The sequence below is a fragment of the Epargyreus clarus genome, unplaced genomic scaffold, assembly GCF_041222505.1.
Source record: "Epargyreus clarus isolate Ecla_fem2 unplaced genomic scaffold, WU_Ecla_fem_2.2 ptg000018l, whole genome shotgun sequence".
NCBI lineage: Eukaryota > Metazoa > Arthropoda > Insecta > Lepidoptera > Hesperiidae > Epargyreus > Epargyreus clarus.
The window spans coordinates 1,976,934-1,995,458 of record NW_027332226.1 but is presented as its reverse complement, the minus strand read 5'-3'; the positions used below and the strand labels follow the sequence as shown (position 1 = coordinate 1,995,458).

The window sequence follows — 18,525 nt, the reverse complement described above, 5'->3', positions numbered from 1 at the left end:
ATGGTATAGATATCTGGAATTGTTTGATATCTCGGAATTTAGTTTTAGTTCATTTAAATATCTATTACAGGGGTGTATTGTGTGAGTTTAAAAGTTGTGATTTGTCTAAGTTTTTAATGTAGTAGAAGTAGGAAACAAGCACAATTTATCTAATCTGTAATTTGAATAGGTATGAAGTATTAACATACCGTAACATAGCAAAGGATTCGCGGCCTAAAGTCGGCTTCGAATACTTTGGTACTCTGGAAAACTAAGTTGGAACGTCTTGTGTAAGTATTTCGTTTACCACACCCTTGAAACTAAAACACTGAAGCTTTACACTGCTGATAAGGTAGAAACCGTAGGAATATGTAGCGACTTAATATTTTCATTAATACAGAAATAAACTTACTCCCACAAAAAAATAAAACTGTTCTAGAGAATAACTTAACGGAAGAAATTCCAGAAGAATAGTTTCTCTAGAGAAATGGGGAATGGGTACATAGTGTTAAATCAATAAATCGAAGGCGAGAAATTCTCAACATATTTCATTTGTGTCATAAAACGTAAACGAATCTTCCGAACGTATAGACGAAAGCAAAATGATACGAATACATAAATATTTATGGTGACCATAAATAGCGCTGCGGTCAATTTCGCTCAAATACCCGTAATCTGAGGAAATTGAGACGAGTGGGGTCATCTTCGAACAGTACACACGGTAAACAAACAAATGGTCATAAATATTATTTTACAGTAATTTTACAAACTATAAACGTAATAGGTCTATTCAAATACATTTTGCTTGACTGTAAATATTAGATATTTAATTATTTATGTGACATTATTGACATTGCATACCTTGCTAGGTGGAATATAGCGGTCTGTATATGTTAACTGTAAAACCTACATATATTCGAGCAAATAAAAATATTATTTGATTTGATTTGTTAGACGATACAACATATGACACAATATATATTAAAAATATACCTATTAGAATTAATAAAATCAAATAGGTAATATTTTTTTATTTTTTACAATTGTTTTTATACATTTATATTTGAGAAATTTGATATTGATACAATTACATATACAATAACTTACAAGTTAAAGTGAGAAATATTAAACACTACACTTATAACCATTAAGATTCTTAGTGTCCTGTGCCATGGACAAAACTAAGTACTAACTAAAACCTAAAACAAAACCTAAACTCCTTATTTACATTGAATGTGTATGACAGGTGTGCATGGGCTGCAGTGGCCACCAAGCCACTTAATATTAGAAACAGCATACTCTCACCATAAAACATGGTACATCACATCCAATCATCGCTTAAAACCGAGTGTTGCTCTAAACTTTGCCACTTTTTCGTACCCCATAAGGTCGTATGTTCCATAAAACGGGTTTAAATTGACTATTGTTTTTGAGATCGCCTTAGGACCTTAGTGTATAATTATCGGAATAAAAAGCGGGGGTCCATATATGGTAATCGACAACTGTCGTCCATTTTACGAAGTATCGATTCTGTTATTCTTAATGGTAGTAATGGCGACGGACATTTGCTATTTTAATATGCTTTACCGTATGTTACTAGTAGAAAAGTAGTCAAATATTGTGTGTTCATGAAGCTAGGATTTTTATTTAAAGTAAAGAACTCTATTAATCTACATTGGACCAGCGTCGTGGATTGTTCCAGGTCCAGTTATGAGGAGAGAGTTATAATACCCGATTGTAATAATACATTTGAATACTAGCGATCAGATCCAGATCCAAAATTTTTAAAATACTTCATTCTCGTCGTTATCACATAACTCATTACTGCCCCACTGCTGGGTACGGGTGTTCTCTCAGAATGAGAAGGATGATACATAACCATTGTTTTTGTTTGTAGACCCAACTCCTATTAGATATTGGATGAACATTAGATCCGTGTGTTACTATACTTGAGATATTCAGAGGCCTTTTGAACGTCATATTTGAAGTTTAACATTGTTAGTTTTTATTTGCGGAGGGTAATGTTATTCGAATGTATCCATGTGCCATATTTAATACGCCCTACGAATCCAATCGCTTGATGGATTTTAACATAAATGGAATCGTGGTATTCATATAAATTGTAAGAGTGACATGACTATATGACTTCCTTTTTCATTTCATTATGTTAGGTAGAAGAGTTTTTGTTTTTATACTAATACCGTTTAAAAAAGCTTTTTTAAAATATATATATTTTTATTTTTACCAGGCAAACAGCTAGTCCGCTACAGCATCGTGTCAGGAGACGTGGACCACAAGTTCACCATTGAGACCCACACCGGTGCCATCAGAACCTCTGGCCAGCTGGACAGGGAAGCCTCCGCGTCATACCTGCTCAACGTCAGAGCTGCAAACGGAAACCCGAGTAGCTATGATCAGACACAAGTAAGATATTCATTTATAATTTACTAGCTTTTACCCTTGCTTGTCCCTGTAGTACCGGGACCAGAATAGGGCAACGGTATCCTCTGCGTGTCGTAAGAGGCGACTAAAAGGGGCTTCCGGGGTTGCGGGCGCTAGAAAGGGAGCTCAAACCGTCCAGCATGCGACCCCGGGAAGGACAGCGGCGACAAGGAAGTGAGAGGAGCGTAAATTGCTACCCCCCATGGCAGAGCCTGATAGAAGGGCATCGCGTTAGGAGGACTCCGGTTGTGTTCCGTTGGAGATCCTGGAGTTCTCCACTAAACGCCGTGGACGGCCACCAGGGGGGTTTTAGTGCGGTAAAAGCCCCACATAACCCGGCGTCACTCCCATGGCGTCGGGTACCTTTTGAAGGTTTCCCCCTCGTTAACAAAAAAAAAAGGTTTTACCCGTTGCTTCCTTCTGATTTAAGAGGTTTTTATCTATCCCTCGGGAACGGAACCACAGACAACGTGTGTACAAAATTTCATCACAATCGGTTATGTAGTTATGGTGTGAAAGTGTAACAAACAAACAAACTCACATTCGCATGTATAATATTAGTTAGTATTTAGTTTAATAAGGATTTTAGTTTAGTTTAAGGCGAATATCGTTGTCATAGTTTTGACTTGTAATCAAACTGGACAGATCTAGCTTAAATTAATTTGGGAAGTTACAAACCAAAATACGTTCATTTAAAATAATGAAAGGTGTATAAATAAAGTACACACAAACACACGCACTCCTCAATTGTGTTTCTTACTCAAACACACACAATTGTCCCCTTGTTTAATCAAGATCCTATTACTTAGTTTAGTTAATCTTTGTGTAGGTAATCTCAGACATTTTTATTAATATTTCTAATTTCGGATTTTTTGATTGTATGTTCGTACCAGAGATTTTTCTAATTCATGTGTATACAAGAAAATTATTATTACTTAATTGAACGATGGAAAACATCGTAATGGAGATTATTTAATTGTGAATGAAAATATAATGATAAAATGTACATCCCGATAATCTACATAATTATCTACATCTCCATAAATTATCTACATTCTTTGATATCTGCAGATTGAACAGGATGGACCTTTCTTATTATACAGACAAGAGTAAAGTAGGTGACTAATAAAAGCTAAATCCCCAGGTTCAAATCACGCTAGAAGACGTGAACGACAACGCGCCGGAATTCGGCACGTCATCAGTCCGGGTATCGGTGGCGGAGTCTGCAGCCATCGGCTCAGTGGTCTACGCTGCCAGGGCCACGGATGAGGACGACGGGAAGAACGGCCTGATCACCTACCACCTGGTGTCGGCCACCGGACCACCGAACACCTTCGCTGTGAACGCGCAACATGGACTTGTTACTCTGTTGAGGTGAGCTGACTTCTACTATGATTTTACTATTTTTAAAGGGTTTACTAAAGATTTATACGCATAAAATACATATATATTTAACGATCATTTTATTTACCTCTATTATATTACCCATACTACCCATATTAATATTACCGCATACAGTACCTGTACAGTAAAACCAGCCAAACCAAAACCTTAAAAACCAAACCAAGCCAACCAGTAAAAACTACCTATGTATCTATAATTCTGTTTATTCTTGAATTATGATGTATTTATTACATAAAAAATAGACTAGGTGTAAAGTTAAATAAAAAAACAAGACTCAAGTTTTAAAAGAAGAAACGAAACAACCAATACATATTTAAAATTTAATTGACAAATATCTTAAATTGTTTTATTGCTTCATACGGAAACAAATTACATTCCTAAAAGAAGATTTGAAGAGGATATATTTTATTCCCACAGGCCGTTAGATTACGAGAACCTCGTCCGGCACACGTTGATCATCTCCGCCAAGGATGGTGGCTCACCACCGCTCAGCGCCAACCTGACCCTCGCTGTTGACGTACAAGATGTCAACGACAATACACCTGTCTTCGAACATGATACTTACAGCGCGAATGTGTTAGAATCAGAAGCCGTGAAAACTAAGGTAATTATTGAAGCCATTTGTATTTTTTTTTTTTTATAATATAGGAGTAGCAGACGAGCATGCAGTCCACCTGATGGTAAGTGGCTACTGCCGCCCATGGACATCTGTAATCAACCCCAGATAGGATTAGATATTCCTACCCCAGGTCGGCCACAGATGCGCCGCTACCCCCGAGGACTAAGCTGGAACGCCTCGGAAAAGTCTGTCTCCCTTACCACACCCTTCAGACCGGAACACAGCAGCGCCTAACACTACTGTTATTAGGTAGAAATAGGTGTGGCGGTGGTGCCGCCGGAGTCGAACCACAAAGAGTTCTACCACCTTACAATTATTTAACTATAAATAGATTTTATATCTAAGCTTCTAAGCTTATAGGTAATAAAATTTATACATAGTATATATGTAGACCGGTACTCTATCTTTATGTCTCTTCAGCTGTTTAATATGATATCTAGACAAAGGTGTTATCTACAGTTGCTAAAAATATTCCTGCTGATGACAGTGAATCATCTTCTATCATGAAATAAACGCCTTATTTCAGAATGCTTAATAATATGTGAATATTATATGTGTCTTGGTCATGTGTAGTATAATTTAAATTAATTTATTTATGTAATTACTTTTAGAAAATATTTAATATGAAATGTGAGGTGTTTTATTTGGTATGACTTCAGTATTTGATGCACATGTCTAATTACTTTTCCCAGTATTATAATTATTCACCAGTAGTATGTCATATAAAGTCATATAAAGAACCAATAAAGATCCCATCTACTAAGTATTCGCTAGGTTAAGTTATAAAAAACTGTATAATTATTCAGAAATTCCAATGCATAAAAAGTAGATGTGAAACCTATCATTTTGAACTGTTCGATTAATTTTTGAATAGTATTTTATTTTTTGATTATTTTAACATTACAATTAAATATAAAGTTTATGAGCCATAATTTGGTTTTTGAATCATCCAACTGCTGCCATCTGCGTTATTGACAAACCGATTTAAGATTTTTTTAGTTTCATCAATATCGTACATCTGTGTAATTTTATTATAATCACTGTGATTGATTTTATGACATAAGTGTCTGTTTCCCTTGTTAATAAAAAAACCATGAAGCCAATACCAATAAAATAGTGTCATAGTTAAATAATTTCTCTAGCAATTTTATCGTCCTCTTATTATTCAATCATTTTGCTAATCGTTATATTATTACTTTGAATGTAGTAAACATTTTAGTGATTGCTTATAAACACTTTACTTTGCAGATTTTGGAAATCCAAGCCATTGACAAAGACACGGGTAACAATGCGCGCATAACTTATCGCATTGTCTCCGAGAACAACACAAATGAAGAGCATTTTAAAGTGCAGCCGACTACTGGCTGGGTTTACTTAGCGAAGCCACTCGACAGAGAGACGATAGCTAAACACAAGATGACTATAATAGCCACAGATAATGGCATCCCGCCTCTATCTGCGACAGCTAGTCTCATTGTCAACGTGGTGGATGCAAATGATAATGATCCAGTATTCTCAAAAACGGCCTACGAGTTCCAAGTTGAAGAGAACCAAAAGGCAGGCGCGTTTGTCGGGAAAATCGCAGCGACTGACGCGGATTTGGGCGACAATTCCATTCTAAGATACAGCCTATTTCCATCCAATACCAGTTTCATCGTGAATCCGGTTACAGGTAAGTGCTGATTATTATCGCGGCTTGTAATATTTGTAGTTACTCAACCAGGAAATAAATAATATTCTCTTCGTGGAAAGCTTGAATCTCGTCGCACCTAGGACCAGAACAGGCTTGGAACCTAGTTGAGGCAATATAAATAATATGACGGATCGGTGAAATCGAATCTAATATTTCTTCGCTTTGAATTTGTTAAAACTTGCGTCTCATATATTGAGAGTAAATCGTAAATTTGCAGTATCGACTTTCAGAACATTTAGTTCGTAATAATACGCTTCGGAGCAGAAAAGAACTGACAATAGTAACATAAAATCGTCGCTTGCATTGTTTCGTTCAGAGCGTACAACAATGCGGTTAACTTAATAGCATGCATTTTACCGGCTTATAACAATGCAATTTTACCGTAATGCAAACGACCCGAGAATCCCTACTACTATTTGATTAGTCAAGAATTATCCAGCCACCCAGCCACTCAGCATTGTTTAGTTTGCCGGTGCCTTTGAAAGCTAAAACCCAAAGTGTGTTGTGACTTAAGACTCATCGACTGGGCAAATAGCTTGTGTAAACAGGACCGCATTAATACCTGCACAATTTAAAGAAATAGGGAGCAGTCTCGAGTACTTGTTTGTTGTCTCCCATCCCATGAATATCGTTTTAGATTACAGTTTAATATGCGTTTCTATTTTGGTTATTTATAAAGTAATCGATCAATGAAAGTTTTAGATGTATGTAACAATATTTCTGTTCATCAATTTTTTGTTAAAATCTTTAAAGAAATATAGCAATAGCTATATATTGTTAAGGATATCATGAAAAGCTTCGGATCAAATGCTTTATAGAATTTAGCCCAGCCTTTAAAAACAATAATTGAAATTCGCAAACGGAATAATATATGTTTTCAATCAATTATGAATGACAGTAAACGTTGCCCGAAATGTCTTATTGATTGATTTGATATTTCTTAAGGAAGATAATGAACCTCCAATTATACAAGATAACGTACCGTCGTGCATGCCTACAAACTTGTATGATAAATAAGTTGCTCGTATCGATATCAAAAACTTTGGTAATAAGAATAAATTTGTTGAATATATTCAAGCAACCAACCATTTCCGCTTTACATTCAATGTTTGCCCTTTGCGATCCTTATAGGAGGCTCAGTCCAGATATTTTAGAATTATAAATGGTTTTACTAAATAGGAGAAAAGGTAGTCGAATTCGTGACTCTGAACACGGGTAACCGTGAACTCCCCGACCAATTTCGATCACCACGGCGATCTTAATCTTCGAAATCGTGTGAGTTTTTCGCTTCTTGATATGGACCAATAAAAAGCTCGCTCGCATCGTTATCGCCTCGGTAACTGACTGATGAATGGCGTACCGTTCCATCTCAATTCGGCTTATCAGAGATCAACACCCCGAGAGCTAGTTAGCGCATCTTTAGCAAACCAACCCCAGGATGCAAAATTCGTAAATCATTCACGACAACTGTATGCAGGCCGCTCTGCTGATAGGGAATTCAGATTTCAACAGGTGGTTACGTTTTTGGAGGGCGATACCCAACCGCTTATGTCCATAATCGTTCCCGACCCTTCGTTTTATTCGTCGGCGCCTCAAAGACTATTTGATGCCGAATCGAGAAAACCCGAATCAGTCTCGCTCGCCTGACAATTATTGCCGCGAAAGTTGTATATTTGTGAAAAACTCGCTATATCAAATCACTATAAAATCAAAACCTCTTATTGGTTCTGGTTCTTCATATATGAAGGTGTAAAAGTAAAACTATAAATATAAATAGTAGCAGCATTTATCTTTGTGGTCTAACGGCTGTTGTAAAGCAAACGTGCTAACACAGTAGAAATGCGTAGATCGATTCAGTAGGAATCCTTTACCAATAGTAGAGGAGGACCATAAAATACTATTTACAATTTGTTGTTAATACACTAACCATTTACATCACATAAACATCAGTTGTTAATTTAAAAACTTTAGTAACATTAAGTACTAACTCGGAGCGTTGTACGACTATAGTATTTCATCCAAGGAAGTAGGTTGATGTCATGGACCATCCGGATTAACTATTCTCCCACAGAGGTCGCGACAAACAGGCGAGATCACCCCGGGAGGCTCCACGATGAATTTACGCGCGTCAATAGCAAGTTATAAACGTCGTCGCGCGCGCACGCGTCCTGACCCGCCATTAACTATTATTAAAATATTGCTGTGTAGCAGCCTCGCCATTCTCTCCCATGTTTTATTACCAGCCTGAGCAGGACCAGATACTGTCGTCGGCTATTTAATGCTCATATGTTACAAATGTACGTGTAGGACGCCGCGGCCCTACAACTCGTTTCGTTGACGGATACCTTTTATTTTCATCTGTTCGCAAATGAATTATAGGTGTAAAATATAGCCGGAATCCGAGCCGAGATTGACTATAAATAAATTCTAATTGTATATCCTCGGTGGTGATAGTGCAATGTTCCATACAAGCGTTGACTGACTTATTAATGCACGGAACAAATTTATAGGTGTTAACACGTGCGAATTTAGGATCGGCATTAAAATTAAGATATAAACACGCATTACCTTTTGTAACCTTTAGTGGTTACGTGATTAAATGTCTAGTGTTTCCATAAATGGCTTTTATAAAGTTTGTTTACACGAAGTATTTCATAATACAACGATATCATGACATCATGATGTATAAAACTATAATCTTCAAAAGATTCAGTGAGCAGATAAATATTTCTGCCGTCGCGTATAAGTAACTCAAATTCTTACTTTAATATCATCAAAACAAAATCCGGAGTGGCTGTTGTTTGCACCGGGGAAATAATGACGGACATTTTTTTTCTAGAACGCGCATCACATCGCTCATTACGTTGGTCTCTACCACATCTTATTATCTACCGACAGTATTACATCCCCCAGTTTAAAATCAACCTTACAATCTCGAGATACAGCTTCGCTTTCAATGTCAGAGTCAACGAAATCACGTTTATCGCCGTCCCAACTCTCTGTCATGACGATTTTTAGGTTCCGAATACGGAGTGGTCCCTTGGATAATCATAGGCATTCTGCCGCAGGCGATCTTCTTTATGAATGGCTAATTTTAGGCTTCAAAGCCTTGATAATGGCTCGGAAATTGACAAAATTCTCCCCATCTCGAGTTACTTATCAGCAGATGATTATACTCGAAAGTATGCAGTAGTTATTTTAGTTATGATTAAAATACAATTATTAAATGTTTTTGTGTTTTAAAAAATATTTGTACAATTAATGTTATTTTGAAATTATGTTGTAAGTGACATTTTAATGATGATTTTATAGTGTTTTCCTGTTATTTGATTTGTTATTTGATCAATCTAAATACGTAATAAAATGTAGTTAATTAAAACAAATGCTTAATTGGGTTCTTTTTTTCAGGAATAATCACAACCAAAGAAGTTTTAGACAGAGAGTTCAAGCATTTCTACTCACTTTTTGCTGAAGCAAGAGACCAGGGGTCCTTACCAAAATCTTGCCGGGTACCTGTCTCCATAAAAATCACTGATGTTAATGACAATTCACCAGAAATTGTTGATCCTAGAGAAGATGTGGTCAGCGTTAGAGAAGAGCAACAGCCTGGTGCAGAAGTAGCCAGAGTTAAAGCTATCGATAGAGATAATGGTGTCAACGCTACAGTAATGTATTCCATATTGAATGAAAGAGACATGGATGGCTTTGGTGTCTTCGTTATTGATTCAAATACAGGAATTATTAAAACCAGCACTGGTATGTTTATACAAATCTTATCTAAATAGAACATTTACTACCAATAAATATATTTAATACTAACATATCTATTTTTATTTCAGTTCTTGATCACGAAGAAAGATCTATCTATCGATTAACGGTCGCGGCTACCGACGGAGGTCAACCACCAAGACAAACTATCAGACAGCTTAAAGTAGAAGTGTTAGACCTAAACGATAATAGACCTACATTTACTAGTTCAAGTTTATCCTTTAAAGTAAGTGCAAAATTTTCTATTTACTTCATTTAAAAAATATCAATATGTGGTTGTAATAAAAACATTTTATGTTTGTGCTGCTTTTGGGATTACAGTGTAAGTAGGAGTTAGAGCTTATGAATGAAAATATTATTATATTGTTTTTAATGAACATATTATAACGAATTTATCTTTACAGGTAAAGGAAGATGCCAAAATCGGTCACGTGGTTGGAACAGTTGCATGTTGTGATAGCGACATTCAAACTAATTCAATTAATGGTGATGAGGAGAGACAAATATCCTATTTATTAATGCCTCTCACATCAGACCATTCTCCTGGAACCTTCGAAATAGACAGACGAACTGGCTCTTTAGTTGTAGCGAGACAATTGGATAGAGAAATTCAGGATGAATACAGATTAGAAGTGAGAGCATTAGATACATCAGCAACCAATAATCCGCAAAGCAGCGCTGTCACCGTTCGAATAGAAATTGTTGACGTGAATGATAACGCACCACAATGGTCTCAAGATCCGATAAATATTGAAGTATCTGAAATAAGTCCCGTTGGTATGACAGTCTATAACTTCACCGCTAGAGACGCTGACGCTGGATCGAATGGCGAACTTAATTTTCACATCATATCTTCCATGCCTGTAACAAAGAATGTTTTCAATCTTGATCCTCTGACCGGTTCTTTAACGCTTACTTCACCATTAGATTTTGAAGTTTTAAAGGAATACTGGTTAGTGATAGAAGCTACAGACTTAGCGACGAACGTGTCTGAAAGAATGACTACATCTGCTACGGTACACATTTCAGTCACTGACGCTAATGATAACACTCCAACTTTCGTTTCTGCTAACAAAGTTTCAGTCATATTAAGCACCTTATCTGGTACACTTTATCAAGCCTTAGCTGTAGATGCAGATTCAGGTGACAATGGAAAAATATCTTACTATATTTCGAGTGGCAACGATCATTCTTATTTCTCAATGGAATATGATGTTGGAAAACTGACGCTGTCAAAGAAGTATTCTTCAGACATAGCACGAGTTCGACCAGGACAGTATAAACTCAATCTCACTGCTTCAGATCATGGCGTGCCATTTCCTAGACAGAGTCACATGACTTTGATTCTTAATCTACAAGAATCTACCAATGTCCCACCGAGATTTACCGACTCTTATTACAGAGCGAACATTAGCGAAGATATACGTCCAGGCAGCTTCGTAACTAGATTAGCTGCAAAATCTTCAAGAGGAAATTCTGGTACGTTTAAATCAATTATTTTTATCATATTTCGATTAAGTTGTTTTGTATTTTGGTTTTTCAATTGAATAATTTTATTTTTTCTGTTACAGGAACTCTTAACTATATGATACCAAATTCAGTTGCTAACGATAAGTTTACAATAGATGAACGTTTAGGCACAGTGACAGTGAAAACTAAAATAAATAGAGAAGATACTGACCAGTACACGTTTCCTGTTTACGTCACTGATTCAAGCACTTTTCAATCTACTACTAACTTTGATGTGGCTACCGTATCAGTCAGCGTATTAGACGTGAATGACAATCCGCCTACTTTTAAAACTGGATCATGTTACCCTCTTTCAGTCCCAGAGAATAATGATCCTGAAGTTATTCACACGGTCGCTGCAACAGATAAAGATATCGGCGCAAATGGTGTTATTACGTACAGTATTATTTCTGGTAATAATGGAAATAAATTTTCAATCGATGCTACAACTGGAAGGCTAACAGCAAAGACATTAGATCGAGAGACTCAGTCAAAATACGATCTTACTATATCAGCGTTTGATCACGGCTCACCGGTTGCGTTACAAGGTTCTTGTAATATAACGATTCATGTTGATGATCAGAATGACAATGATCCCGTGTTTGATACTGGACATTATTCTGCTGCGATCCCTGAGGATGCTCCTGTTGATACCTCCATTATTAAAGTAAGAGCCACTGATGCAGATTTAGGATTCAATAAGCGTATTGTATACTCACTGGCGAATGAAAGTCAAGGATTGTTTAGAATTGATAATAAAACTGGTGTTATTTATACGACTGGGTGAGTTTATTTTTATTTCATTTATTATATCGCAAAATATACTTTCAAATATTTTAATATATTTTGATATCACATTTATTTTAATCATTTTTAAAATGTTTTTTTATTCTATTACAGATACTTTGATAGAGAAAAAACAAGCGTCTACCATTTTGAGGCAGTAGCAACTGATCAAGGTCGTTATGTTGCTCGTTCTCAAAGAGTATCCATAGAAGTGACCATAAACGACGTTAATGACAACAAACCGATATTCACAAAGTATCCCTTCAAAGAACAAATGGCTACTCTCACACCACCAGGTCAAAGTTTGCTTCGAGTATCTGCCACGGACAATGATATTGGTACAAACGCTGAGATACTTTATGAACTATTGGACACTTCAAATCACAAGTTCCGCATTAATCCAACCACTGGAGTGTTAACGGCAACACAAAGTTTGGCTAGTGAAAATGGAAAATTAATTCACCTAAAAGTGATGGCAAAAGATAAAGGAAACCCACCGCAGAGTTCAATAGGCTTAATAGAGATTCGCGTAGGAGATTTTGCCGATCATACACCTACTTTAAATTTTCAAAATGCTACATACAACGTGACCATAGAAGAAAACTTGGCTTATGGAAAAGAAGTTTTACAAGTAACCGCACTTAGAAGTGACGGGCGGCGCCAAAGGGTTAATTATGAATTCGGTAATGGAAATGATCAGTATGCCTTTGAAATAGATTCCAATACCGGAGTAATAAGAGTAAACAACTCGGCGAATCTAGATTATGAATCGTATCCGGGCCCGAGCAGACAACTCGTCGTGGTCGCTCGGACAGAAGGCTCCCCGATCTTATACGGTTATTGCGATGTAACAATAAATCTGTTGGACCAAAACGACCACGCTCCCAGATTTACGCAACAACAATACATAGCGAACGTTCTTGAAGGGAATACTAAGGGCGAGTTTGTCGTCCAATTGGCGGCGAAGGATGGAGATCGTGGCGCGAATGCAAGAATTTTATACCACATCGTAGACGGGAACCACGATAACGCGTTTATTATCGAGCCGGCATTCTCTGGGTCGGTGAAGACGAATATCGTCTTGGATAGAGAGATCCGCGAAACTTACAAGCTGACGGTGATAGCGACGGACGAGGGCGACCCGCAGATGACCGGCACGGCCACGCTGAGAATCAACGTTGTGGACGTAAACGACAATCAGCCGACATTCCCACCGCCAAATGTCATCTCAGTATCAGAAGGTTTGTTTTCAAGTTTTTGCACCCACTTACGTATTCGGTTTTAAATTGCTGTAGGGCGGCCTATCGACTTTTCGATATAAATTGGTAGAACAAAAAGCGTTTTACAAAGAGGGAGGCATTTTACACAATTTGTATTCCCGACTCCGCGGCTGGCTTACATTGCGACTTTTCGATTCCAGCGCCGAGATTAAATAAAAGGGACTCCTTTAGGATCAATATTTATTGGACGGTATTACATTTTTTTTCGAGTGCATGTTTTAGTGGTGCCTCCCCAGTCCCCGGCCAACGGTCCGCGCTCCTCTCTTTTTGATTCCTTTTTTATATCATTGTACTGCGACTGGGGTTTTGTTTTAGGATTTTATTTTGTGAATCCTTAAAGTGGCAGTCAAACGAGAGTAGCGTCGGCATTGAAATGGACTCTTATTTATTTTTTACGTTTTCACAGGAGCGGAAGTCGGGTCCGTGCTGACATCTGTTACTGCAAACGACGTTGACACGTATCCAGCCCTTAAATATGCGGTTGTACAAGAGGACAATACATTTTCGATAGACAGATATAGCGGCAAGATTGTTTTGAACAAACCGCTCGATTTTGAGACGAAACAAGTTTACGAAATCAACATAACTGCGTCTGATAGTGAGCACGTCGCAAAAACAACGCTGACGATAAAAGTGACGGATGTCAACGACAATACTCCAACCTTTGACGAGATATCGTACAATAGAGTTTTGCCAGGTATGTTTTAATACTTTTAGATTTAAACTAATGTGAAATCAACATTACTTTACTTTAAACCTGAATACTCGGCCTTAGTGTCCATATGTATAATGGTCTACATAAAGCATATAAATGAAACAAAAAGTACATTGGTATTTTAAAATGAAATAAAAACCTCAATTAATTACTTTTATATATCACGATACGACAGCTTTGATTCTTATCGATCTGACTAATTATATTAAGGTGTTTTCGCCGTCAATACTTAACATCTTTTATTTTTTGATTTCAGAGGGCACAGGCACTTTGGAAATCGGAACAGTGAGTGCTAAAGACCGGGATAGTGGCGACAATGGGAAGGTCACTTATCACATCCTTAATGTCAATCCTGGATACTACATAGATGGTATCAGTGGTACCCTCTTCGTGAACTATAGCGCCTTGCCCGCAAACCATAGGGATGTGCAACTTGCCGTTGTGGCAACTGATCACGGGAAGCCCAATAGGAGTGCTGTGGCCTCCGTTAGAATCAGTACTGGAGCGTCTTCGGAAATCAAGCCTTTTATTGGACAAGACACGTATAGGTAATTATTATTTCCGAATGATTTATGTTGATCCTTAATTATATTTTTCTTCTATCGTTTATAACTTAATTAATTGGCATCATTTCTTTATTTCATACAAATTTTATACTTTATGTTTTTTAACACTTTTATATTTCTTTTTTCAGAATCACCGTCAATGAAGATACAGAAAAAGGTTCATCGCTACTTCAGATCGGGGGTATAAATGACGTTCTAAAGAAATACAACCTCGACTTCCACATCATATCTGGTAACGAAGGTGATGCTTTTGATGTTACAACGGAAGGAGCTTTGATCCTAGTCAACAAATTAGACAGAGAAGTTCAAGATTCTTACGTACTCGGCTTAGCTGCGGTGGAACAAGGAAAAGTACTATCATATAATCAGAACAAAACCTCTATTACTATATACGTAACCGTTGCGGACGCTAATGACAATGCTCCAGTATTTTCTGTGAACGACTTTGAACTAACGGTCAGTGAAGATGTCAAGGTTGGTTACACTCTAACACAGCTCTCCGTGACTGACGCCGATTTGTATGGAACTCCAAACTCGGCTATAATATTTAATATCACATCTGGTGATGACGAAAATCTTTTCTTCGTACATCCAACAACAGGAATTTTGACTGTAAATAAAACCCTGGATTATGACAATGGAAATCCAAAGTATAAATTAATTATAGTGGCCTGTGACCAGGGTATACCGTGCTTGTGCAGCGCAGTTTATATTGAAGTTGGAATTATTGACGAAAACGACAACACTCCAACATTCCCTGTCAATGAATATTTCGAAACAATTGGAGAAAATGAAAGAGTTGGCACTTCTGTATTTACGGCAAGAGCGACTGATCTAGATCGGGGTAGATACGGAAAACTAAACTATTCTATTGTGCCAGCGACTACAAATTACAATAGAAATGATGATTCCTGGAAGATGTTCCTAATAGATTCTTCTACTGGCTTAGTAAATACGAATGCCGTTTTTGATTACGAACAGAAAAACAAGTATGAATTTTCAATAAAGGCTTCTGATTTGGGAGGAAAAAGTTCTACAGTCAAAGTACGAATAGATGTTGAAAGTCGCGATGAATTCTACCCACAGTTTACCCAGAAAACTTACAATTTCGGTATTCCAAAGTCTGGACCCTTGCCCGCAGGTTATATTATTGGACAGGCCACGGCAACTGACAGAGATAAAGGCATCGATGGCCGTATTGTGTATCAGCTCTCTACTTCACATTCATACTTCAAGATTAATAGAACAACTGGCGTTATTATACTAAAAAAGAAAGTAGAATCTGTGTCAAATCTATTCGGTTCAGACAAATCTATAAGTTTAGTTGTAACAGCCAGTTCGGGAAGACAAGGCTCTCTCACAAATAAAACTGCAGTAGAAATACTTCTAGATCCTTTAGCAGTAGTTTCCGATAATGCAAACCAATTAAATGACACAGCAGTAGCCCAAAATAGTGGACTCTCAGATTGGGCATTAGGTTTGCTCATTGCGTTCATATTTATTATTATAATATTTGCCGCAGTATTTCTATTCCTCCATATGAAAAACAAGAGGCACAAAAAAGTGAACAAGCCTGGATTGAGTTCTGAAGGCGTTGGTGCTACTAACAGCTACGTTGATCCAAGTGCATTTGACACCATCCCAATACGTAATACCGGTGCTGTAAATGCTGCTAATCAATTTGCTCCGCCTAAATATGATGAAATTCCCCCATATGGTGCACATACTGCTAGTTCTAATTCTGGAGCCGCTACCACATCTGAATTATCTGGTTCTGATCAATCAGGATCAAGTGGAAGAGGTTCTGCAGAAGACGGAGAAGATGGTGAAGATGAGGAAATAAGAATGATCAATGAGGGGCCTTTGCAAAGAGAATCCGGTATACACAGAGCAGCAAACGGCGTCGATGACGATAATCTTTCTGATGTTTCCGTTCATAATACTCAGGAATATTTAGCAAGACTTGGTATTGTCGATACTGGAACTGGTGGCGGTGCGTCAACATCCTCGAGGAGATGTCCAGAGAATGTTGGAAGTAAAGACGCAATGTTGCACCATGGCCCAATAGATTCAATGCATATATTCGACGAAGACGGTTCCCATGAAAATGATATAACGAACCTCATTTATGCTAAGTTAAACGAAGTGACTGGCAGTGAAAGAGCCAGTAGTGCCGATGAAGCCAGTGCAGCTGTTGATAGAGCAATGGCGTTAGGTGCTTTCCCGAGTGCGCCAGGTGAAAATACAGCTGTACCAACTGCTGGACCTTCTATGACAGGAAGTCTTAGTTCTATAGTTCATTCAGAAGAAGAATTAACGGGAAGCTATAATTGGGACTACTTACTGGACTGGGGACCTCAATATCAACCATTAGCTCATGTTTTTTCAGAAATAGCTCGATTAAAAGACGATGCCGTTTCGCTTCAAAGCGGTAATAGTGGTGCTTCGAGTGCTAAGAGTAAAGGAACTTCTCTATCAGGTGGAAAGAGCGTTCCTCCACCGTTATTAACTACAGTAGCTCCCAGGAGTTGTCCAGCTCCTTCCTTATCATGTAGACAACCACAACATTTATTACCTAGGTCGCCTATAAGTCACGATGTTCCTGGTGGATTCTCCGCTGCCGCTGCCATGTCTCCATCCTTCTCCCCATCTTTATCACCTCTTGCCACTAGGTCTCCATCAATGTCACCCTTAGTAGGTCCAGGATTACCTCCTGCGCCGGCAAATAGGAAACCTCCCCATTCCACTATGAGAATATGAAGTTTTTATTAAGTCCTTTCTAGTATTTTAATTGTACATAAGTATGCAACGACTGTTTGCCTTCAAGTATTGATGTAGCAATATTTATTGATTACCGATGTAATCGGATTAGTTTCTTTGTATTCTAGCATCATTTTGTGCATGTTATTTGTAAAACTTATTGCCCTGGATATGCTCAAAGTGATTTTTTAAGCGCTTATTACCGATTTTACGGTAAATGTATATAACGTCTTCATTCGGGTTCTAACTTTAACTGTACATATTAGTTTGTATATTTTAGTGCATTGTATAGTATAAAATGAAGACTGCCATGTTATTGTACTTTAAAAACAAACGAATCAGCTTTACTGTAAGCTATAAGGATATTCTTAGATAATTATTGCAATTTTTTGTTAGCTTTACTATAATACTTACTTCCATTTTGTATTCTTGCAATAAAGTCACAAATGTGTTGTAATTTTTTTTTACTTCGTGAATATTATTAAGTGAATCAGTGCCTTCCTATCTTGATGATATCGAATCTGAATATTTAGAAATTGTATTAAGAAACATACTTCAAGTACTGTGATTTCGTCTAAGTATCGAAAATGCTCTTAAGTAAATGCTCTGTTGAGTGTAAATTGATACGCGAGAACTTATAAATAGTATTAATAAATTGTTTTAATGTATCAATTTATGACAACGCAGTGTAAACAAATGTAAATAGTCCCTAATGTAAGTTCCAAATGACTGTCTCCGACAAGTTTTACAGAAAAATAAATAAAATGTAAATTTTTATCGTTTTCGTTTTATTTTACGTACATTCATGATCGTTTATGAGTGGAAAATTACAAAATAATGAACTATATATCACAGTTGGATCTAAATCTACGTTAAGTGAGAATTAATATATACACATTCACAATTATAATATTGACAACGATATTCTTTTTATATTTCCTTTCGTGAAATACTTTTGATTCATAAAACTAGATAATTTAAGGATACTAAAATCTCTAACAATT

The 18,525-nt window shown here is 37.1% G+C and overlaps 1 protein-coding gene across 1 annotated transcript in view; it reads left to right on the top strand.

Moving 5' to 3' along the window:
- Positions 1-18,298, top strand: part of ds (dachsous cadherin-related 1) — a 363,453-nt gene extending 345,155 nt beyond the window's left edge. The window contains exons 5-16 of the mRNA XM_073082577.1: positions 2,228-2,403; positions 3,566-3,795; positions 4,243-4,429; positions 5,693-6,116; positions 9,546-9,893; positions 9,977-10,131; positions 10,310-11,384; positions 11,477-12,197; positions 12,315-13,441; positions 13,887-14,177; positions 14,452-14,743; positions 14,890-18,298. Coding sequence (XP_072938678.1) covers positions 2,228-2,403; positions 3,566-3,795; positions 4,243-4,429; positions 5,693-6,116; positions 9,546-9,893; positions 9,977-10,131; positions 10,310-11,384; positions 11,477-12,197; positions 12,315-13,441; positions 13,887-14,177; positions 14,452-14,743; positions 14,890-17,521 — 7,658 coding nt within the window. The 3' untranslated portion in view covers positions 17,522-18,298. The remainder of the gene's footprint in view (positions 1-2,227; positions 2,404-3,565; positions 3,796-4,242; positions 4,430-5,692; positions 6,117-9,545; positions 9,894-9,976; positions 10,132-10,309; positions 11,385-11,476; positions 12,198-12,314; positions 13,442-13,886; positions 14,178-14,451; positions 14,744-14,889) is intronic.
- The last annotated feature ends 227 nt before the right edge of the window (positions 18,299-18,525 follow it).